This window comes from Nycticebus coucang, chromosome 10 (assembly GCF_027406575.1).
Source record: "Nycticebus coucang isolate mNycCou1 chromosome 10, mNycCou1.pri, whole genome shotgun sequence".
Lineage (NCBI taxonomy): Eukaryota > Metazoa > Chordata > Mammalia > Primates > Lorisidae > Nycticebus > Nycticebus coucang.
Window position 1 is genome coordinate 21,095,109 of NC_069789.1, and position 25,028 is coordinate 21,120,136.

Sequence of the window (25,028 nt, forward strand, 5' to 3'; positions counted from 1 at the left end):
CTGTATACAAACAACGACGCCATTTTCACCCAGTTCTATGGAAACAGAAAGTTACGCCTCAAACCTTCCCGGGAAATGTGGTCCAGCCTCTGAGGCCAATACGCTAACTCTCGCCAAGAAGAACTACAAGACCCACAATGCTCAGCGACCGCGTGAGCTGAAATAGGGGAGGGTAAAGGGGCGGGGCAACAGAGCAGTGGGGAGGCGGCAACGACGCCTGCGCAGTGTGACCGGGATGGCGCATTTTCTCGCACCGAGTAATGCGGCGTCGCTGGCTGCTGAGGAGGGCGGAGAGTTCTCGGGTGAAGTAAGGGGAGGGATTCATGTAGGCGTCAGGAGGAGCTTTAGTGCGAAGTATAAAGTAGGAAGCTGATGCTGAGTACTGCTACTCCTGCCCTGGCGGCGTGAAAGTCGTGATATCATCGTTGAACCGTGAGCGGCGGTAGTGGCGGCTTGGGGGGGGAACCCGGATGGGAAGGAGGGCGGGTGTTGGGGCGACGGGGAGGCGGGGCCGAGAGGAAAGAAAGAAAGGAGGGTGAGGACCCGGATGCTGAACCGGATTGTGTATGAATTCTCCATCCTCATGCTTGAGGTGGGGAGGAGAAAGAGGTGACCTAGTGCGGCGGAACCAGAATCCTCAGGGTTCCTCACCTTGAGGGTTCTATGCTAGTCCAGTAGCCATTTCGAGCTCTCTTCCAAGCCTCTGTTGAAAATCGGCCTCGATTTTTTAAATTCACTGCCGGTGTCTGTGGTTTCCGTGAGACCCCATCAGCTCCCGGAGTTTCGAGTGGAAGGAGTCACTCTGCGCCTCAGAACTGCGCTTCCCATTTGTATGTCTGTATTCGGCAATTCTGAAACTAGGCCTTTCCTTTTTTAAAAGAATTTTTTTTTAATGTTATTTTTACATTTGTGTGTTTATGCCTTAGTTTCGTCCTTTAACGCGTTAGAAGGTACTTTTCTTGTTTTGAACGCCCACCGGGTGAAACAACTCTGCCTTCCTACACCTTAAGCCTAGTGAGACATTTGAAACAGATCCCATGTGAATGTGAAATTGCAACAGTGGCAGTGCTGCAATACATGGTGATAGGAGAATGTGAAATAAGAGATTTGGGTGGGTGGCTGGGAGTGGATTGCTTAAGCTCAGGCGTTCGAGACCAGCCTAAGCAATAGCGAGACCCAGTCTTTACCAAAAATAAAAAAATTAGCCAGTTGAGGTATTGGCCGCCTGTAGTCCCAGCAACTGTTGAGGCTGAGGCAGGAGGATCTTTTGAGCCTGAGAGTTTGAGGTTGCTGTGAGCTTTGATGCCAAGCACTCAAAGTGACAACTATCTTCAAAAAAAGAAGGAAAAGAAAAGATTTGTCTTACTGAGATGTAAAGGGAGACTTTCCCCAACAAGTGAGGTTTGAGCAGAGCACTAAAGGGCTAACAGAAAAGGACATTTCCAGATGTAAAGAAAAACTTTGTGTCAAGAAGGAGCTTTTCCAGTAGGAAGAACTGAGGCTGGAGAGCGATGAGAGTGGCTGCTAAACCTTACAGCATTTGTTAAGGAGTTCTTGTTCTATCTTCTAAAGGTTCTCTATTGGAAGAGAGAAGCAAATTTAAATTTGCAGTCATCAGTGGAAGAGTAAAGGACTATAGATTAAAGGGGCCAGTGCTGGGAGCCCTCCCAACCAGGAAGCTGCTATGGTAGTAGTTGAATCATACGTGTGGGAAAAAAGTTTGTATTAATATTTATTGATCCATTTTTCGAACAAACTTCCATTAGTTGTTCAGTTTTGAGAGTGAGTAGTTTTAGACTGTCACGGAGGCATTCTATATCATACACCATAAGTTAGTACAAGTACAGTTCATGTAACACACAAAAATGCCTGCTTTACCTTTTAAGTCTACTGCGTGGTAACTGAAGTTTCCAACTCTGATAAATTGAGGGTCCTTTGAATAAAAAAAAGAAAAAGAGGCAAGTTAAGAGGATGTGCCACAGTGTGTAGCATCCCCAAGAACAAACAGGACAATTTGGTTGTCAGTTCCTGAAAAATTGGGGTTCCTCTGTTTTTCTGCTGCTGAGACTATATAAACAAACATATTAAACGTTCTCTGGCAAAGGAATATTAATTGACCTATTTGGTTTTGTTTTTGTTTTGAGACAGAGTCTCACTTTGTCACCTCTGGTAGACTGCTGTGGTGTATAGCCCAAGCTATGACCCTCAAACAGCCTCACAGCAACCTCGAACTCTTGGGCTTAAGCGATTTCTCTTCCCTCAGCCCCCCCTCAGTCTACAGCCACCCGGCCAGCTCAGTCTGGTCTCAAACTCGTGAGCTCAGGCAGTACACCTCCTGCCTTGGCCTCCCAGAGTGCAGGGATTACAGCTGTGAGCCCCTTCCACGGACCTTGGACCTTCGTTAATTGAGTATTCTTAAACTTTTTTTTTAACTTTTCCACATGCCTTGGATCTTAAACTTATATGAGGGAGTAACACAAAGAATAACTTTTTTTTTCTTTTTTTATTGTTTGGGATTCATAGAGGGTACAAAGAATTAGGCCATACTGATTGCATTTGTTAAAGTCCTTCTTTTATAACTGCGGCACGCCCCCAGGAGGTGTGCCATACACTCCATCTAAGAATAATTTTTTAAGTTGAGACAACAGTGGCCATAAAGCCCTAAGAACTGAAACAAACGTCAGCTCTGATTTTTGTGTAAGAGTTCACCTTAGTGATCCAGACACAAAGAAAGACTTCTCAGAATGGGTTGCATTGATTTTTAAATTATGTCAGATGTGTTTTGGAGGCTGTTAAAAATGATATAAAAATGATTTTTGCTCCCAACCTAGTTAAGAGATGTCTACTGATTTAAATAGAGAATTATGTAAGGGGCTTTTTAAAAATTATTATTTCCAAATATTAAAGGAGTACAAACATTTTTTCATAGAAGGCTTGAGTCAGAGCTGTAAATAAGACCATCACCCAGATAAGTGTTCTTGTACCCATTAGGGGAGTTTTTGCTCCTTCCTTCTTCCTCTTCCCCCCCAGTTGAATTCGAATGAGTTTTACTTCCCTCTGTGCACACGTGTGCCTTCCAGTTTATTAGATATTTTTTAAAATGGTAGGTACCTTTAATGATGTTCAGTAATTTTTTTGCCTCAGCCATTCTCCCTACTTTGTAACCTTTTTTCTTTAATACCTATGAATGAGATAACCTATATCAGAGATCAAACAGGACAGGTAATAGGTTACTAAGTTAGATTTTTATAATTTCTAGATATTTATGAGCTTTTTTTCTCTTATAACATGTTTAATATTGATTGCTAGTCAAAGTAGATGTAGAAGTTTTCCATGTGGAATGTTTCCTTTTAAATTCATTTTGCTAAAATGATATCCTTTGGTGGAATGCTGATTTTTTTTTTTATTGTTTCACATAGATAATCTTCTAGAACTACAAAAAATATACTTTTCAATCATAAAGAGCATCCTGAACTATACACCCAATTCATGCTTTAATTTCCAGTCATAGAGAAAATTTCCATTCATAATCCATCTTCAATAAAGAATTAACATAGTGACATTTATGCCGTAGCCTGAATATTTACTACACGAGCATGAATATTTGCTTGGCATTAAACAGCAAAGATAGTCTGTAGCTGAGGATTTTAATCTGAGGTACATGTAAAGGATTCAGGAGCTATATATCCCAGAGAACTTAAATGAAGGCCTTTGTGGGTGTGCATGTATTTGTGTGGGGGCGTATTTACACATATACAGGTTTGTGGGGTTTTTTGGAAAGTCATAGCTTTCATCATATTCCCAAAAGTTTCTCTGACCCATTATATGGTTTATACTACTTAGAAGCATCAAAGCACTTTCACAGTTGATAGTAATCTTTGTGTCATTACTTCACTCACCTTTATCATGTACCTAAGAATGTATAGGTAATGTAGAAGTTTTATTTCTTCCCCCTCTTTCCATGTTATACATCTGATTCCACAGCAGTAAAAAAAGTACATGGCAGAGACGATGTGGTTCAAAACTTTTTACCCTTGTATTCACTGCCTACAGACACTGATTGTCAATAGGTGTAGTCTTAATACTGAAGTGGAATGCCAGTGCTAATAATTAGATGGGGGGGTGTTTATAAGGGATACAAGTGTAATTTTGTTACATGCATAGGTTGTAGGGCCTTCTAAGGTACCTGTAGCCCAAATCATATACATTGTACCTAAGAAATCTCTCATAATCTACCCTTTACCCTTCCAAGACTCTTATTATCTATCATCCCATACTCTACATCCAGGTACACACATTAGCCACCCCTTGTAAGTGAGAACTTGTGGTATTTCTGTGTCTGACTTGTTTCATTAAGATAATGACCTCCAGTTCTATCCATTTGCTGCAGAAGACATGATTTCATTCTTTTTTCATGGATGGATAGTATTCTGTTGTGTGTATATACCACATTTTATCTCATCATCAGTTGATGGGCACTTAGGTTGATTCCTTATCTTTGCTGTTGTGAATATTACTTTACTTCAGTAGCACTTTGTAAGTATTTACTCAAGACCTTCATACATGCTTAACTGCATATGTATCAACCAACATATTCATTTGCTGAAATACAGTAGAACCTCTATAAGTTGACCACCCAAGAGAATGTAATAAACTGGTCAACATACAGAGGTGGTCAACGTAAGGAACTAGGCTTTTTGTACTGATATGTACATACGGTGGATTGAACTAATTATATCAACTTAAGAAGGTGGTCATTGTAGGGAGGTCATCAGCTATGCAGGTTCTACTATATGCAAAAAGTCTTATATTTTGTGATTTAAACATCAGATTCTACTTTCCTGAGTATGTCTTGCATTTTTTAATTTAATGCCAGCAGAGAATAACAATACTAGAATTGCACTATCCCTGAGAGTGTAAGTAATGAGTTATAGTTTTAGGTGACTGGGCTATAAAAGATGAGCTTTAGGCTTGGCGCCTGTAGTTCAGTGGTTAGGGCACCAGCCACATACACCAAGAATGGCGGGTTCAAACCCGGCCCAGGCCAGCTAAACAACAGTGACAACTGCAATAAAAAAATAGCCAGGCATTGTGGCAGGCGCCTGTAGTCCCAGCTACTTGGGAGGCTCAGGCAAGAGAATCTCTTAAGCCCCAAAGAGTTTGAGGTTGCTGTGAGCTGTGACACCATAGCACTCTACTGAGGGCAACATAGTGAGGCTCTGTCTCAAAAAAAAAAAAAAAAATGGGTATTCCTAGTAGCGTACCCAGATGGAGTGAACAAGAAAAAAGACCTCTGAGCAATCACAGTAATAAAAAGTCCATGAACTCAACTTCATTTTCTTTATTCCCAGAAAGTGGCCATCTGGGCACAGTGGCTTATGCCTTTAATTCCAGCACTTTGGGAGGCTGGGCATACTCGAGCCCAGGATTTTGAGACCAGCCTGAACAACACATCAAGATCCCATCTTTACAAAAAATAGAAAAAATAGTGGGTTGTGATGGTGCACATCAGCAGTTGCAGCTACTTGGGAGACTGAGGCAGCAAGATCCAGCAGTTTGAGGATTTAGTGAGCAGTGATGACACCACTGCTTTCAGTGGTATCTCAAAAAGACAAAAAAAGTGACTCTCAGGCAGATACATTCTTGGGCTTTGTTTTCTTCTAGCATGCTGAAAGAGAACTTTCTAAGGTACTTTCCAGGTAAAAAATACAATAGGGCACAACTCTTTTTTTTTTTTTTTTTTTTGTAGAGACAGAGTCTCAATCACCCTCCACAGAGTGCTGTGGCATCACAGCTCACAGCAACCTCTAACTCCTGGGCTTAGGCAGTTCTCTTGCCTCAGCCTCCCCAGTAGCTGGGACTACAGGCACCCATCACAACGCCCAGCTATTAGGGCACAACTCTTTAAACAACACTAATCATTAACTGCCATTAGATACCGTATTATTTTACCCTTGTGTTGTTGTATCTTCAGTGAAGCCACAAAATTGATTAGGATAAGACTCATGATCCTGGAGCAAATCATAGTCTCAAGAAGCATAAGAAAGAGAACTAAAGAATGGGTGCAGTGGCTCACGTCTGTAATAACCAGCAACTTGGGAAGCTGGGGTGGGATGATTACTTGAAGGCAGAAGTCAGAGACAATATAGGGAGACTCCTCTAAAAAAATGGAAAAGTGGGTGCCTGTAGTTCAGTGGTTAGGGCACCGGGCACATGTTCTGGGGCTTGTGGGTTCGAACCTGGTGTGGACCGGCTAAACAAAAAATAAGCCGGGGATTGTGACGGGCAGCTATAGTCCCAGCTGCTAGGGAGGCTGAGGCAAGAGAATCACTGGGCCCAGGAGTTTGAGGTTGCTGTGAGCTATGACGCCACGACACTCTACTCAGGGTGACAAAGTGAGACTGTCTCAAAAAAAAAAAAAATTAAAATTAAAAAATGGAAAAAAAGGGTGGCGCCTGTGGCTCACCCCATATACCAAGGGTGGCAGGTTCAAACCCGGCCCCGACTGAACTGCAACCAAAAAATAGCTGGGCGTTGTGGCGGGTGCCTGTAGTCCCAGCTACTTGGGAGGCTGAGGCAAGAAAATCGCTGAAGCCCAGGAGTTGGAGATTGCTGTGAGCTGTGTGATGCCACGGCACTCTACCGACGGCCATAAAGTGAGACTCTGTCTCTACAAAAAAAAAAAGGAAAAAAAGAGCCGAGTATGGTAGCACATGCTGGTAGTCCCACCTGCTCTGGAGGCTGAGGGGGAGGATTCTGTGAGCCCAGGAGTTCAAGGCTACAATAAGCTATGGTTGTACAACCACAACCTGGGTAACAGAGCAAGATCTTATCTCACAAAAAAAAAAAAAAAAAAAAGGACAAAAGTTGTAAACATAAAATGAGCCAAAAATGCAAGAGCAATTCCATAAAGAGGCAAGAGAATCGCCTAAGCCTAGGCGTTGGAGGTTGCTGTGAGTTGTGTGACGCCATGGCACTCTACTGAGGGCGATAAAGTGAGACTGTCTCTACAAAAAAATAAAAAGCGTCCTCGTATGAGAACAAGTTAAATAAAAACAAACTTACAAAGAAACAGTAGGGATTCAGCAGTAAAGGAAGACCCTAGTATGGCCACAACTGATACTCTAGGAAATAATCAAATAAATGCAAAATTCAGAATAATAAGGTATTACAGAGAAATATTTTTAATAAAATGCTGTAATTGCATTCAAGTTAATTCATGTCTTAAGCTAGAGTCTCTGAAATAAGCCAGGTGCAGTGGCTCGTGCCTGTAATCCTAGCACTCTCGGAGGCTGAGGCAGGTGGCTTGCTTGAGTTTACAAGTTTGAGACCACCCTAAGCAAGAGTGAGACCCCATCTCTACTAAAAGTAGAAAAAAAAATCTCTGAAATAGATTAATTGTAAAGAAAATACCAAAAAGGGTGAACCCTTTAAATCTTAAATATACAAAACCTACCCATCTTAATGCTCATAGAAAAAAGAATATATTTACTAATTTAAATAATTAGTTAAATATAAAGGTATCTTTTTAGTTCTGTGCATTTGTTTTGACATTTATTTTTTATCAACAAATTAGGCCTCTTATGGTTGACAAAGGTAGTGCTCCATGGAACATGGACATACTTATAGTCCCGTTTATATGGAAGGTTGAGGCAGAAGGATCACTTGAGCCTAGGAGTTCAAGGATACAGTGAGCTGTGATCCACCACTGCACTTTAGCCTAGTAACAGAGTAAGTCCCATCTCTCTTATTAAAGGAGTGGCTTAATATAAGTTATGTAAAAGATGACCACTTAAAAGCCAAGTGACCAGTGTAAAAACTTGAATGAAGTTTGTTTTTTGGATTTTTTTGTTTTTGTTTTTCAAAAAAGTTGAGATACAAGGCCAAGCACGGTGGCCCATGTCTGTAATCCTAGCACTCTGGGAGACCGAGGGAAGTTTGTTGCTTGAGATCCGGAGTTTGAGATCAGCCTAAGCTAGAGTGAGATCCCATCTCCAAAAAATATCCAGCATTGTGGCAGGTACCTGTAGTCTCAACTACTTGGGAGGCTGAAACAAGAGGATCACTTGAGCTCAGGAGTTTGAGGTTACTGTGTGCTATGACAGTACAGCACTCTACTCAGGGCAACAAAATGAGACTATGTCTAGAAAAGAAAAAGAAAAAACGAGATATAATTTAATATCACCCATTTAAATTGTACAGTTCAGTAGTTCTTAGTATATTTACAAGGTTGTACAAACATCGCCACAATTTAATAACATTTTGATCTACCAGAAGGAAACCTTGTGCTCATTCATGGTCACTCCCCATTCTTCCCCCACGCTGGCAACCACTAATCTACCCTCTGTCTCTGCAGATTGGCCTATGCTGAACATTTCCTGTAAATGGAATAACACAGTATGGGCTCTTTCATGACTGGCTTCTTTCATTCAACATACGCAGTAATGTGTTCGGGCTTCACATTGTAGAATTTTCTTTTTAAACCAGACTAAAAGTCTGCCTTTTCTTTTTTTTGTAGAGACAGAGTCTCACTTTATTGCCCTTGATAGAATGCCATACCGTCACAGCTCACAGCAACCTCCAGCTCCTGGGCTTAGGCGATTCTCTTGCCTCAGCCTCCCCAGTAGCTGGGACCACAGGTGCCCGCCACAACACCTGGCTATTTTTTGTTGCACTTTGGCCGGGGCCGTGTTTGAACCCACCACCCTCGGTATATGAGATCGGCACCCTAGTCACTGAGCCACAAGTGCCGCCCAAGTTTGACACTCAAAGATAATTAAGTTATTGAGGTACTTTATTTCTTCTTTTTTACAGATCAACTTCGAAATTTAAAAAGAATGGAGAAGACTCAAGAAACAGTCCAAAGAATTCTTCTAGAACCCTATAAATACTTACTTCAGTTACCAGGTAACAGTTCAATTACAGTTTTCTAATCATAGTGGTCATTCAAATGTTAGCAAGTATGAGGGACACTATGAAAGTTTTGAGATACACAAAAATTAAGAAATGTAAAATCATTTTGATTACTACATTTTCTCAAAATGATGGCCACAACATTGTATGCATTTTGCATTCTTGTAAACCCTTTTTTTTGTTTGTTTTTTTGAATCTCACTTTGTCACCCTTGGTAGAGTGCCCTGGTGTCATAGTTCACAGGAACCTCTTGGGCTTAGGCAATTCTCTTGCCTCAGCCTTCCAACTAGCTGGGACTACTGGCACGTGCCACAACACCCAGCCATTTTTAGAGACGAGGTCTCACTCTGGCTCAGGCTGGTCTCAAACCTGTGAGCTCAGGCAGTCCACCCCCCTTGGACTCCCAAGTGCTAGGATTACAGGCGTGAGACACTGCACCCAACTCCTTTCTACTAATTTTCTTCATTTGCTGTAAGCTCACTTTCATACATGTGAACAGCTTTTTCAGGGCCAGAGAACCTTCTTCTGCATATGTGATTTTTTTACTCTAGGGACTAGGAAATAATCACATCAGGACTAAAGAGTGGATAAGTCATAAGTTTAACTTCTGTGCTCTCCAGGAACTGAATGGTGATGTTGGCTGTGTGAGTGGACACATTGTCATTATACAAGATTGTCCCCCTCAGTCCTGTCCTTGGCTGCTATTCTTGAAACTTCCCAAAAACTTCTGGTAGGCTTGCTGTTGTGTACCACTGAGCAGTAACAGTCCTTTGTTCCCCCAGAGGAACATTTGCAACATGATTGCTTTTGGAAAAGAAGGTTGCCACCTGGCCACTTTCCCAGTGCTCTGGGAGGCCAAGGTGGGTACATTGCTTGAGCTCAGAAGTTTGAGACCAGTCTGGGCCAGAGTAAAACTCCATCTGCACTAAAAATAGAAAAACTAGCCAGGCATTATGGCAGGCGCCTGTAGTCCCAGCTACTGGGGAGGCTGAGACAAGAGGATTGCTCGTACCTAAGAATTTGAGGTTGCTGTGAGCTGTGACACCATGGCATTCTACCCGGGGCAACAGTGAGACTCTTGTTTCAAAAAAAAAATGAAAAATAAAAAATTTTAAAGAGTTAAAAAGCAAGCCAGGTGTGGTGACAGGTAGCTGTCGTCCCAGCTATTCAGGAGGCTCAGTCAAGAGGATCTCTTGAGCCTAGGAATTTGAGGTTGCTATAAGGTAGGCTGATGCCAGGGCACTCTACCCAGGGTGACAGTGAGACTTTGTCTCAAAAAAAAAAGTTTCTACCATTTTCTTCTTTTTTTTTTTTTTTTTTTTTTTTTGTAGAGACAGAGTCTCACTTTATGGCCCTTGGTAGAGTGCCGTGGCCTCACACAGCTCACAGCAACCTCCAACTCCTGGGCTTAAGCGATTCTCTTGCCTCAGCCTCCCGAGTGGCTGGGACTACAGGCGCCCGCCACAACGCCCGGCTATTTTTTTGGTTGCAGTTTGGCCGGGGCCGGGCTTGAACCCGCCACCCTCGGTATATGGGGCCGGCGCCTTACCGACTGAGCCACAGGCGCCGCCCGTTTCTACCATTTTCTTTGCAACACTTGGGGATCGCTTTACTTTTGTTGGTGGATTTTCATTGAGTAAATAAATTCCACAGTGTCAACTGATGCTTATTCTCTGAATGAAACTGATGAACCCAGGTTTCATCACCAGTAATGATGTCAGAAACATGTCTGGACTTCTCTCGTCAACTCTGACCAACATTTCTTCAATACGGATGTGCTTTTGCTCATCTGTCAAAGTGAGCATCATCCCATTGGGATGAAACTTGGCTGACTCACAGAGAATCATGCAGGACATGCAGGATTTTGGCACTTCTGGCAATGCAATTTGTAGTGCCACTTCAGTGTCCCTAAGTGTAACTCAGTTGTTTTCCAGAACCATGGTGGCATTTTCCTCAATGCCCCTTCCTCATCTTTCAGTGAAGTTTGGCCTCTTCTAAATTGTTGAAGCCAAAAAAAAAAAAATTGTCACTTGGGAAGGAGTGTCCCCAAAAGCCCATTGCAAACACAAAAAATCATAGAAAATCGTCCCACAAAAGTGCTCTCTTCCCAGCTTCATAGGTGAAACATAAAGCCCTCCCAGCAACACTGCTAACCCACACAAATTGATACTTGGACAGATGAATCAGAAAGGACACAGCTGTCGACTGTGTTTCTTGGAAGTAAAATGACGGACATAACACTGTCTCAAAACTTCCTAGTGACCTTCATAGAAAAGGTTAGACTTGGTGGCGCCTGTGGCTCAACAGAGTAGGGCACCGGCTCCATATGCTGGAGGTGGCGGGTTCAAACCCATCCCCGGCCAAAAACTGCAAAAAAAAAGAAAAGGTTAGACTTGCTAGATCTTGAGATTTTCTAGTTAAGGTGATGCATATGAGAAAACTAATGACTGAACTTCATAGTTTTTCGTTCTTAAAAGATAACTTTTGGCAGGTGCCATGGCACATGACTAATATCAGCTGCTTAGGAGGCTGAGGTGGGAGGATGGCTTGAGCTCAGGAGTTTAAGGCTGTCGTGCACTGTGATTGCACCTGGGAATAGCCACTACACTCCAGCATGGGCATCGTAGGGAGATACCAATTCTCTTTAAGAGAAAAAAAGATAAATTTTTAAGACAGTAATTTAAAACATTCCTTAAAAAAATAAAAATACTAGGCCAGGTACAGAGTGGCTCACACCTGTAATCCCAGCACTCTAGGTGGCCAAGGCAGGTGGATTGCCTGAGCTCAGGAGTTCGAGACCAGACTAAGAGTAAGACCCCGTCTCTACTAAAAACAAAAGCTAGCTGAGCCTTAATGACACACACTTGTAGTCCCAGTTATTTGGGAGGCTGAGGCAAGAGAATCACTTGAGCCCTGGAGTCTAAGGTTGCTGTGAGCTGTGATTACACAGCACTCTACCCAGAGCAATAGAGTGAGACTCTGTCTCTAAAAATAGAAATACTTAAAATATATATATATATATATTTTTTTTTTTTTTTTTTGAGACAGTCTCACTATGTCGCCCTTGGTAGAGTGCTGTGGCGTCACAGCTCACAGCAACCTCAAACTTGGGCGTAAGCGATTCTCTTGCCTCAGCCTCCCACGTAGCTGCAACTATAGGCGCCTGCTACAACCAGTTATATTTTGGTTGTAGTTGTCGTTGTTTGGCAAGCCCAGGCTGGATTTGAACCTGCCAGCTCTGGTGTAAGTGGCCAGCACCCTACCAGCTGAGCCACAGGCACCAAACCACTTAAAACATTACACAGTGCCTAATGCCTACAATCTCAACAACTTGGGAAGCTGAGGCAGGAGGATCACTTGATGCCAGGAGTCTGACACCCATCTGGGCAACATAGTGAGACCCTGTCTCTGAAAGAAAAAAATTTTTTAAATTTTTTTTATTAAATCATAGCTGTGTACATTAATGCAATCATGGGGTACAATGTGCTAGTTTTATATACAATTTGAAGTATTTTCATCAAAGAAAAAATTTTTTTTTAATTTTGGTATTTCATTGGAGGTTTTCTTCTTCTTTTTTTCTTTTTTTTTTTTTCTGAGACAGAGTCTCACTGTCGCCCATGGTAGAGTGCTGTGGCTTCACAGCTCACAGCAACCTCAAACTCTTGAGCTAAAGCGATCCTCTTACCTCAGCCTCCCAAGTAGCTTGGACTACAGGCACCCACCACAACACCTACCAATTTTTTGTTGTTGTTATTGTTTAATAGGCCTGGGCTGGATTCAAACCCACCAGCCCTCGTGTATGTGGCCAGCGCCATAGCCACTGAGCCCCGGGTGCCAAGACAGGAGGTTTTATTCGTGGATGTAATATATTGGAATTCCCCCTATTTAGATCTTGGGGAAAGTTATGCAGATTTGTATAACAACAGAAAACTTCACTTACCTTTTGCATTCAAGTCTTACTGTCCATGTCCATATTTTCTGTATTGTACACACATGCTGTATTTCTTACACTAGTTCCTTTGAGAGGAAAATGTTAATGTGTCTAAATCATGGTATGTGGAAGCATAGCCCATATAACTCCAGTATAAGGGTATATTACCTGGACACAACTTCTCACCTCCGCACCTGCCAAATCACATATATATGTATGTTTCTGTTTTATATTGCTTTTCTTCTTTTCACTTTGGAACTTTAGTAAAAACTCATGAATACAGTAAATGGGCATTCTTGTAAAAAAAAAACAACTTAATAAACCAGTTACTTGGAACTTAGAACACTTTTGTCACAGAAATAATGTAAAAGGTAGTAAATTCTTTAACAACCGTAAAAACCTTTTTAGCCATAATGTAGCTAAACTATAATGATGCTCTCAACTCAGTCACAACAGATGCATTTTAATTTCTGGTCTACAGTGCACACTCAGTGGTATTGCATGCACTTGTATTCTAAATGAGCTAGGAAAGACAGATGTAGTTAACAGAAGGCAAAAGAGTGCTACCTCCCAAGTTACACCTCGAAAACCATCATGATTAGTGTCATTTCTATTCTGGCAGACTGTAATGGAGACTCACCTGCTAAAATCAGTACTTCAAAAGATGGAGGGAAGACACAAATGGAGAATTCAAAGAGAAAGTTGCCTGCTGTTTAAGAAAAGCCAAGACACTGTTACTAAGAGACATATATTCAGCACTTAGTAACTTCGCTTAATTCAGGGTCTCCTACTGACAAACATGGCACTGTTTCTACCTGTCACCTATTGCTGAACATCTTTGTAGCAAGTTGACAAACACTGGCTGGAACTAGGCTACCATACAATATACCAGTTGTCAGTGCATACAAGAGTCTCCTGAGTGTCTCCCACTCTCCTACCTACAAAGCAAGTCATTTTAACCATAATGGCTACCTATGCAATAAACGATTTCTGTAACTGTTTTTTTTTAGTTCTCATTACCTGGAAGTAATGTTTTAAGCCATTAGATAACATACTTAAAATTCTCAGTTAGTACCTCACCTTTTTTATCAAGTATGTTCTTGATCCATGATAGAATACAACCTCAGAGATTTTCCTAAGGAAATGGGATGTTGCAAAATTTATCACACACCTATTTTTTACGAAGAGCTTCAGAGTTACTAAAATAACTTAACGGTGGGCATTTAAGTACTGTTTGTACTGTTACAAAATTAATCTTGATGATATTATAGTAAGGACGATAACAGTATTTTCTGAAATTACACTCTGGGAGGCCAAGATGGGTGGATTGCCTGAGCTCCACAGATTTTAGACCAGCCTAAGCAAGTGCAAGACCCCATCTCTAAAAAACAACCAGGTGTTGTGGCAGCACCTGTGGTCCCAGATACTTGCGAGGCTGAAACAAGACAATCGCTTGAGCCCAAGAGTTTGAGGTTGCTGTGAGCTATGACACTACGGCACTCTACCCAGGGCAACAAAGTGAAACTCTGTCTCAAAAAATAAAAATAAAAATAATTTTTTGAAATTAGTGAAGGGCATCACTTGTATTTGTTTGTTTATTTTCCCTAGTGTAAGTCCCCAAACCTTTGTAGTAGGAGGTGGAGAATGGTTTTAGGCAAGAAAGGATGGAGAAAGGGGGCTATAAAAAGGGAGTCAGTAATAATAGTATCTTAATGAGGAAGTAGTAATGGTTTTTTACATTTTGAGGGGTCTCTGATTAGCCTCAAAGTTAGAAACGATTTGGAATTTAGAACTATCAGGCCAGACCCTAGAGTCTCCTCAGAGGGGAAAAAAGGAAAAACCTGCAGTACCTGAAAAGCCATATATTGTTACAGTTTTCTGTATACAGTAGAACCTCTGGAAGTTGACCACCCAGAGGAGTGTAAAACCTGGTTAACATACAGAGGTGGTGAACACAAGGAACTTGGCCCACTGTATTGATAAGTACATGTACTTCACTTTCTGGTATGGCTTTTTTTTTTTTTTTTTCAGGTTATCGTGAGGGTACAAACAACTAGATTACAATGTTTGCATTTATTAGATAAAGCCCCTCTTGTAGTTGTGTCCCCTACCCAAGAGGTGTGCCATACATCCACTTTAAGTGGGAGCACACCAAGCCCCCTTCCTCTTGTCCTCTCCTTCCTCCCTCAGTCCCCTCCTCTCAACTTAAATTGAATTGACTTTTCCTCTTACGTGGGCATGTATTAAATCATCTACTGGCTTATATTATTATTGAGTACATTGGATATTTGCTTTCCATTCTTACGATACTTTACTGAGAAGAATGTGTTTCACCTCCATCCAGGTTAAGGTTAAAAGATGTAAAGTCGGGGCCGCGCCTGTGGCTCAGTCGGTAAGGCGCCGGCCCCATATACCGAGGGTGGCAGGTTCAAACCCGGCCCCGGCCAAACTGCAACCAAAAAATAGCCGGGCGTTGTGGCGGGTGCCTGTAGTCCCAGCTACTCGGGAGGCTGAGGCAAGAGAATCGCTTAAGCCCAGGAGTTGGAGGTTTCTGTGAGCTGTATGATGCCATGGCACTGTACTGAGGGCCATAAAGTGAAACTCTGTCTCTACAAAAAAAAAAAAAAAGATGTAAAGTCGACTTAGCGCCTGTGGCTCAAGTGGCTAATGCGCCAGGCCACATACATCTGAGCTGGCGGGTTCGAATTCAGCCCGGGCCCACCAAACAACAATGATGGCTGCAACCAAAAAAATAGCCAGGCGTTGTGGTGGGTGCCTGTAGTCCCAGCTACTTGGGGCTGAGGCAGGAGAATCACTTGAGCCCAGGAATTGGAGGTTGCTGTGATGCCACGGCACTCTACACAGGGCGACAGCTTGAGGCTCTGTCTCAAAAAAAAGATGTAAAGTCTCCATCTTTATTAATGGCTGAATAGTATTCCATGCTATACACCATATACTACAGCTTGTTGATCCATTCCTGGGTTTTTGGGCATTTAGGTTGTTTCCACATTTTAGCACTTGTAAATTGAGCTGCAATAAACAGTGTAGTGCAAATGTCCTTATGATGAAAGGGTTTTTTTATCCTCTGGGTAGATGCCTCATAATGAGATCATGGGTCAAATGGGAGGTCTAATTTGAGTTCTAGTATTAGAACTCAAAAGGTTGTATTAGTTTGCAGTCCCACCAGCAGTGTAAAAGTGTTCCCTTCTCTCCACATCCACACCAGCATCTGCAGCTTTGGGACTTTGTGACATGGGCTAGTCTCACTGCAGATAGGTGATATCTCAGAGTAGTTTTGATTTGCATTTCTCTGATGATAAGGGACGATGAGCATTTTTCATATGTTAGTCATTTGTCTGTCTTTAAAGAAGGTTGTGTTCATGTCTCTTTCCAGTGATAAATAGGGTTGTTATTTTTTTGTTGATTAATTTGAGTTCTCTGTAGATGCTCGTTATCCAGCTTTTGTCCAGTTCATAATGTGCAAATATCTTTTCCCGTTCTAAAGGTTATCTGTTTGCTTTAATTGTGTCCTTAGCTGTGCAGAAGCTTTTCAGTTTATTAAGTCCTACTTGTCCATTTTTGTTGTTACTGGGATTGCCACTGAATTCCCCGCCAACGTCATCCAGAACTTTTCCCGCACTTTCTTCTAGGATTTTTATCATTTCATGTCTTAGATTTAAATCTTTTATCCATCTTGAGTCAATTTTTGGGTTTTTTTTGTTTGCTTTAGACAGAGTTTCACTATGTCGCCCTCGGAGAGTGCTGTGCAGTCACAGCTCACAGCAACCTCAAACTCTTGGGCTTAAGCGATTCTCTTGCCTCAGCCCCCCAAGTAGCTGGGACTACAGTCACCCACCACAATGCCTAGCTATTTTTTTGTTGCAGTTCTCATTGTTTTAGCTGGCCTGGGCCAGGTTCAAACCCACCAGCCTCGGTATATGTGGCGGGCACCCTACCCACTGAGCTACGGGCACTGCCTTGAGTCAATTTTTGTAAGTGGGGAAAAGTGCATGTCCAGTTTCAGTCTTTTCCACGTTATTCCGTTCTCCCAGCACCATTTATTGAATAGGAGGGATTCTTTTCCCTAGTGTGTGCTTTTGTTGGTTTGTCAAAGATCAGATGGCAATAATGAACTGGTTTTATCTCTTGGCTTTCTATTCTGTTCCATATATCTATATCTCTGTTTTTGTGCCATTACCATACTGTTTTGATCACTGTGGACCTAAAATTTGGCAGAATGATGCTTCTGGTTCTTGTACTCCTTTTATTAGAGAATATCATAAGAAATGTGCATAATCAAAACAATAAAATCATTCATACTGTCTCATACAAAATGTATACATTCACTGTTTTCTCATTTTTTCTTTCTGGAAAAAAGTGAATCTTGCTCTGCTTCTTATTCTTATAACAAACATTAAGTGGAGAAAGCACACTTAACAGCTGGCTACACCACTCAGCATCCCTGGACATTTTTCCACAGCGTATGGCTTCAGCTGATTTTTCAGATGCCTGACATCCTCTTCTTTTGGAGTCTCTGCAATTTCTGTTATCATCCTCACTTTCTTCTTCCACTTCATCAGCTGCTTGATGCACTTTGACAGTGGTCTGTACTTTGGTCAATATCACTTGGAAAATCCGCTTCTGGGTCAGGTTCATGACAAGTTGCCACCTTATCACCCATTGCAACAAAACCTTCAAAATCTACTCCTTTGAATTCTGCCATGGGAAATGGACTGTCTGATGGGGACAGAAAGTTGTGCCCTTGGGTTGTGACAAATCCAAATTATTGAGATACTTCTGTATCATTTCTGGCTGAACTTTATTCCAAGCAGAACTGATACAGAGCAATAACTGATACAGCCAATGAAGTTGCTTCCACAGTTGGTTTATGTTTAGCAATGACCCACTGCAGGAGCTGGGCTCAGCTGTGCATTTTAAATATTTTCATGATACCTTGATCAAGACATTAGATTTTTGAGGTCGTATTTGGAGGCAGAAATTTCAGTGTCACATTTGTGAGATGATTCAAGTGGCCAACAGTTATCTGCTATCAGTAGAATAGATGGTTTATTCTTCATTTCTTGTTTACTATCCCTTACCCACTCCACAAATAGGTACCACTCATTCATGCCCATTGGTTTGATCTGCAGGTGACAGGGTGGTCTTCAGGCTTCAGGTTCTTTTTTTTTTTTTTTTTGTCGGGGCTAGTTTTGAACTCACCACCTCCGGTATATGGGGCTGGCACCCTACTCCTTGAACCACAGGCACCACCTCCAGGCTTCAGGTTCTTGAATGCAAGTGGCTTTACCAATTTGCCAATTACCAGAGGCTTTAGTTTCCAGTTGACTAGCACAAAATAGGATCATTAAACATTCCTGGGAAAGTTTTCCACTCTTGGGTGGCGCCTGTGGCTCAACGGAGTAGGGCACCAGCCCCATATGCCGGAGGTGGCAGGTTCAAACCCTAGCCCCAGCCAAAAAAAAAAAAAGAGTTCAGGCTCATCAGCATTAAAGATGCAGTCATCTTTGAAGCCTCAGGCAAAGTCTGGAAACTTTTAGATGAACAATTCCACAACTTCTACCGGAACTTCATTCAATTCACCACATAAGACTTTCTGGGAAATCTCATGTCGCAATTTTTTTTTCTTTTAGAGACAGAGTCTCGTTTTGTCACCCTCAGTAGAGTGATGCAGCGTCACAGCTCACAGCAACCTCTAGCTCTTGGGCTTAGGAGATTCTCTTACCTCAGCCTCCCAAATAGCTAGGACTACAGGCGCCCGCCATAATGCCCAGCTACTTTTTTGTTGTTGCAGTTTGGCTGGGACCAGGTTCGAACCCGCTATCCTGGGTATTTGAAGCCGGCGTCCTACTCAGTGAGCCACAGGCACCACCCTCTCATGGCAATTTAAATTTCTCGAGCCAACAACTTTATGGTTGGAAATCTGCCACTCCAAATTTCTGTGCAAAATTTTTAGCAACTTCTTGGATCATCAGCACAGGGAGTCAGGTATTAACTACCCTCATTTGTTTGAACCAGCTTAATGTGGCTTCATTGACATCACTGAGGGAAGTTTTTCTCTTTTTCCAGTATAGGTCTCTGATTTCTTTATTATATCTCTCCAGGTATTTGTGTTTACAATTTTGGATGTTGCTAACCGTGGTCTTCCTAAGACCAAAATTTTCTGGGGTGGGCACGATGGCTCACACCTGTAATCCCAGCACTTGGGAGGCCGAGGCAGGTGGATTGCCTGAGCTTATGGGTTCAAGACCACCCTGAGCAAGAGCAAGACCCTGTCTCTAAAAAATAGCTGCACATTGTGGCAGGCGCCTGTAGTCCCAGCTACTTGGGAGGCTGAGGCAAGAGAATCGCCTAAGCCCAAAAGTTTGAAGTTGCTGTGAGCTGTGAAGCCATGGCACCCTACGAAGGGTGACACAATGAGACTCTGTCTCAAAAAAAAAAAATCTAAATGTTCTGCCATCTTTGGCTGCTGCTTTCTATGCTTTCCAGAAAATGTAGAAACTCACCCTTTTCCTTCAGTATCAGCTCTTTTGAGTTTTCCTTTGGGCCATCATGTCTCGATTAACTAAAATTTTTCAGTAATTGCAGGACATACCTACAGTTCAGACCAGTCCTCCCTGTTGAAAAAAATCTTCCAAGACACATGATAAACAATAAGGATGTTTAGGCTTAATCCAACATGTGATAATAATAAAACATGAAAAAGAACTTACACTAAAGAAAAAACACTATAACTAAAGGGCAAAGCCCACACGTTCTGCCCTTTGGTTAGAGACTCTACTGGTCAAGTTATAGAGAGTAAATTAATATTGTGTGTCACAGTCCAAGTGGTCAAGGTACAACTTAAGTGGTCAGTAGACAGAAGTCAGTCTTCCACTGATGAGTATGTATGGTGCATGTCCAGGCTGTGAATAAGGACAACTTAAAGAGGTGGTCAGTATAGAGGAGTGATCAACTGTGGAGGTTCTACTATAATATTCAGAAGTAAAATGAAAAATATTAACTGTGGTTTTCATTTCCAAAAGTTATTTTTTAAAGTGATAATAGATTACTTTGCACAGTTGTACACTGCAAATACAGCCCAGACCTTTGTCAAACTGGAAAGTAGATCAGAAATACAAAGTATAGAATTGCTACCCAGACCATACACACCTTTAGAGTTAGTAGCAGGAAGAGAAATACCTTCTCTTCTAGAATTTTCACAGAAAGTACAACCTTGTTCTATTTGGATATGTAATAAGGGTTCATATGTTCATTTGTGTGGGTGATTGATATAGAGAAAACATATATAGCACTTAGGAAATCGTGTTTTAGTTAATTGACATTTTAACTTTTCATGTAACCATTTTCCTGAAACTAATCCGAAATTAGGATCTTACTATGCATTCTTTATCAGGAAGCTCGGGAGATTCTGACCAAATGAACTGTCTGTCGCTTTTAATCTATGATTAATTTGTATCCCAGCATTGTGGGAGGCCGAGACGGGTGGATTGCTTGAGCTCACAAGTTGAAGACCAGCCTAAGCAAGTTCGAGACCCTGTCTCTAAAAATTAGCTGGGCTGGGGTGGTACCTGTGGCTCAGTGAGTAGGACATTGGCCCCATATACCGAGGGTGGCAGGTTCAAACCCAGCCCCAGCCAAACTGCAACAACAACAAAAAAAAAAAATAGCTAGGCATTGTGGCGGATGCCAGTAGTCCCAGCTACTTGGCAGGCTGAGACAAGAGAATCACCTAAGGGCGACAAAGTGAGACTCTTATCTCCAAAAAAAAAAATACTAGCTGGGCATTGTGGCACCTATAGTCCCGGCTCCTTGGGGCGAGGGGGAAGAGGATTGCTTAAGCCTTCTTGAGGTTGCTGTGAGCTACAATGCCACAACACTCTACAGGGGGCAAGAAAGTGAGACTCTGTCACAAAAAATACGTGTGTGTGACTTTGGGAAACTAAAGCAGCAGGATCACTTGAGCCCAGGAGTTTGAGCCAACTCTAGGCAATAGCAATACCCCATCTCTACAAAAAGAAGATTTTGTATTTGTTTCTGTTTTTTTTTTTTTTTTTTTTTTTTTTTTTTGAGACAGAGTTTCACTTGGTTACCCTTGATAGAGTGCCAGGGCATCTCAACTCACAGCAACCTCAAACTCTTGAGCTCGAGTGATTCTCTTGCCTCAGCCTCCCAAGTAGGTGAGAGTACAGGCACCCACCACAGCACCTGATTATTTTTTAGAGACAGGATCTCGAACTTGCTCAGGCTGGTCTTGAACTTACGAGCTCAAGCGATCCACCGGCTAGGCCTCCCTAGTGCTGGGATTACAGGCGTGAGCCACCTTGCCAGGCTTCAAAAAGAAGTTTTAAATTAGCCAGGTGTGATGGTGTACACTTAAGGTCTCAGCTACTCGAGAGACTAAGACAGGAGGATTGCTTGAGCCCAGGAGTTTGAGGCTGTGATGATGCCACTGCCACTGCACTCCAGCCTGGGTGACAGAGTGAGACCCCAACTCAAAAAAAAATTAAAAAAAGAGAAATAGTCAGCTTGGCGCCTGTAGCTCAGTGGCTAGGGCGCCAGCCATATACACCGGAGCTGGCGGGTTTGAACCCAAAACCAATAGTGACAACTATAACCAAAAAATAGCCAGGTGTTGTGGTGGGCACCTGTAGTCCCAGCTACTTGGGAGGCTGAGGCATGAGAATCATTTAAGCCCAAGAGTTAGAGGCTGCTATAATCTGTGATGCCACAGCTCTCTACCATGAAACTCTGTCTCAAAAAAAAAGAAAGAGAGAGAAATAGTCGAAATAAAGAGGCTACCTCTAGACTAAACTAGGGATATTAAAAGGGACTACTTCTGAGTATGGTAATTTCATAATTGATAGGAAAGGTGGAGAGCTGCTCAGTTTCTAAAACCTTAATTTAACAGAGTGATAGGTAATTTTATGAGGTAATTCAATAGTAAAATACATTTCATTAAGAATATCTACTTAGTAAATGTGGAATGTAAATGTCTTAGCACAATAACTAAGAAAATGCCAGGAAGGCTATGTTAACCAGTGTGATGAAAATGTGTCAAACGGTCTATGAAACTAGTGTATGGTGCCCGATGATCACATTAATGTACATAGCTATGATTTAATAAAATAAAAAAAATAAAAAGAATATCTATAGGGCGGCACCTGTGGCTCAAGGAGTAGGGCACCAGCCCCATATACCTGAGGTGGCGGGTTCAAACCCAGCCCCGGCCAAAAACTGCAAAAAAAAAAAAGAAAAAAATGAATGGGCTAGTATGCCACTAAGTGCATTAGAATCTCATGCCTGCCCTAATTCTACAAGGTTGTATACTTTAGGTTGTGAATTTCACAGGGGTTGAGGGTGGGGTGTCAAACAGTGGAAGGCCAGCTTTGCAGTAGGTAACGGATTTATCAAGTTTGAGCAATTTAGAAGGAAATTTATATTCATTTATTGTCAGATGTTATTCTTAAATTGCAGGTAAACAAGTGAGAACCAAACTTTCACAGGCATTTAATCATTGGCTGAAAGTTCCAGACGACAAGCTACAGGTATTTAGGCAATTCCTAGTCCCACTATTAATCTCCAAGAAATTAATAGCTGTTGCATAAAAATACTAGTTCTTGACTGAACTTAATGCTTATGCAATATATTATTTTATATTGAGGTTGCTAAATAATTATTTGTTGCAACAGTTAAGACACCTGATAGCCGGGCATCGTGGTGGGCGCCTATAGTCTCAGCTACTTGGGAGGCTGAGGAAGAGAATCGCTTAATGCCCAAAGGTTTGAGGTTACTGTGAGCTGGATGCCACAGCATTCTACCAACGGCAACATAATGAGACTGTCTCAAAAAAAAAGATACCTGAGACTTTCATAAATTGTTAATGTAAATATAAACTATTTTGTATTCTAATAAAGTGAAATTTGTAATTCTTTTTTATTAGATTATCATTGAAGTGACAGAAATGTTGCATAATGCCAGTTTACTTATTGATGATATTGAAGACAACTCAAAACTCCGACGTGGCTTTCCAGTGGCACACAGCATCTATGGAATTCCATCTGTCATCAATTCTGCCAATTATGTATATTTCCTTGGCTTAGAGAAAGTCTTAACCCTTGATCACCCAGATGCAGTAAAGCTTTTTACCAGCCAACTTTTGGAACTCCATCAGGGACAAGGTCTAGATATTTACTGGAGGGATCATTATACTTGTCCCACTGAAGAAGAATATAAAGCTATGGTGCTGCAAAAGACAGGTGGGCTGTTTGGATTAGCAGTAGGTCTCATGCAGTTATTCTCTGATTACAAAGAAGATTTAAAGCCACTACTTAATACCCTTGGGCTCTTTTTTCAAATTAGGGATGATTATGCTAATCTACACTCCAAAGAATATAGTGAAAACAAAAGTTTTTGTGAAGATCTAACAGAGGGAAAGTTCTCATTCCCTACTATTCATGCTATTTGGTCTAGGCCTGAAAGCACTCAGGTGCAGAATATCTTGCGCCAGAGAACAGAAAACATAGATATTAAAAAATATTGTGTCCACTATCTTGAGGAGGTAGGTTCTTTTGAATATACTCGAAATACTCTCAAAGAGCTTGAATCTAAAGCCTACAAACAAATTGATGCATGTGGTGGGAACCCTCAGCTAGTAGCCCTAATAAAGCACTTAAGTAAAATGTTTAAAGAAGAAAATGAATAATATTAAGTAATTCTTGATTGGTCCTAAAAGCTTGTTTTTAGCCTTTTTTTTTTTTTTTTTACTCTTTTAGCCTATCACCTTTTTAAAAATTTGATTCAAGTTGTTATTCTCCAAAAACTAAGTAAATTTGGGAGATACGAATTTGTTTCAACTTAGAAACCCATCTATAGGCTGGGCATGGTGGCTTACGCCTGTAATCCTAGCACTCTGGGAGGCCATTGGAGACCAACCTGAGCCAGAGTGAGACCCCTGCCTCTAATAAAAATAGAAAAACTGAAGCAAGAGGATTGCTTGAGCACAAGACTTGGAGGTTGTTGTGAGCTATGATACCACAGCACTCTACCCAGGATGACAACTTGAGACTATCTCAAAAAAAAAGAAGAAACCCATCTGCACGGAAAATCATAATACAAAGTTGAAGGAATCAAAAGGAGCCACATTTATATAGGTCTAATTTGAATGTCAGAATCACTGTAGCAGGATATTGTGACCAACTCACCCCTACTACCACAAATGTTCTGTTGAGTCTGTCAATAAAAAAGACTTGAGCTTCCAAGAATTTTTATCCCAATACTTCTGTGCTTTCTGAGCAGCTGCCAATTTATCTATTCGAGTTATAAGCCATTTTCTTTTCAGCTAGTGGGCCCAAGGACTTCAAAGCTCTTTTTTCCTATATGCTGATACTACAAATATCTCAGTATCTCTGGCCCAGCACAGTGGCTCATGCCTGTAATCCTAACACTCTGGGAGGCCAAGGCAGGTGGACTGCTTGAGCTCACAAGTTCAAGACCACCCTGAACAAGTTCGAGACCCCATCTCTAAAAAAATAGAGCAGCGCCTATGGAGCAGCACCTGTGGCTCAGTGAGTAGGGCGCCAGCCCCATATACCGAGAGTTGCAGGTTCAAACCTGGCCCCGGCCAAACTTCAACAAAAAAATAGCCGGGCATTGTGGCGGGCACCTATAATCCCAGCTACTCGGGAGGCTGAGGCGAGAGAATCACCTAAGCCCAGGAGTTGGAGGTGGCTATGAGCTGTGATGCCACGGCATTCTACTAAGGGCAATAAAGTGAGATTCTGTCACTTAAATAAAAAGCCAGATGTCTGTAATCCCAGCACTCTGGGAAGCTGAGGCGGGTGGATTGCTTGAGCTCACAAGTTCAAGACCAGCCTGAGCAAAAGTGAGACCCCCCCCCATCTCTACTAAAAAATAGAAAAACTGAGGCAAAAGGATTGCTTGAGCCCGAGCTGGAAGTTGTTGTGAGCTGTGACACCACGACACTACCCAGAGTGATAGCTTGAGACTCTGTCTCAAAAAAAAAAAAAAAAAATCTTCTTGGCACCTGTAGCTTAACAGGGCACTGGCCACATACACCAGGGCAGACGGGTTCTAATGTGGCCCCAAGCCTGCTAAACAATGACAACTGCAACAACAACAAAAAAATGGCCAGGTCTAGTGGTGG

At 41.9% G+C, this 25,028-nt stretch overlaps 2 protein-coding genes across 4 annotated transcripts in view; both read left to right on the forward strand.

Moving 5' to 3' along the window:
• The first annotated feature begins 385 nt into the window (after nt 1-385).
• On the forward strand, nt 386-24,802 carry GGPS1 (geranylgeranyl diphosphate synthase 1). 3 transcript variants are annotated; one of them, XM_053604140.1, is made up of 4 exons: nt 402-432; nt 8,815-8,907; nt 22,340-22,410; nt 22,806-24,802. In XM_053604140.1, exons 2-4 carry the CDS (start codon nt 8,838-8,840, stop codon nt 23,565-23,567), a joined length of 903 nt encoding a protein of 300 aa, XP_053460115.1. In that variant the 5' UTR covers nt 402-432; nt 8,815-8,837; the 3' UTR covers nt 23,568-24,802. The 3 variants fall into 3 exon arrangements, with proteins under 3 accessions (XP_053460113.1, XP_053460115.1, XP_053460114.1); XM_053604138.1 differs by lacking the exon at nt 22,340-22,410 and having other exon boundaries at nt 386-432; nt 22,806-24,801; XM_053604139.1 differs by lacking the exon at nt 402-432 and having other exon boundaries at nt 22,320-22,410; nt 22,806-24,800.
• Nucleotides 8,815-25,028, forward strand: part of TBCE (tubulin folding cofactor E) — a 105,425-nt gene continuing 89,211 nt past the window's right edge. The window contains exon 1 of the mRNA XM_053604130.1: nt 8,815-8,907. The gene's annotated coding sequence lies outside the window, so the exon portion shown is untranslated. The remainder of the gene's footprint in view (nt 8,908-25,028) is intronic.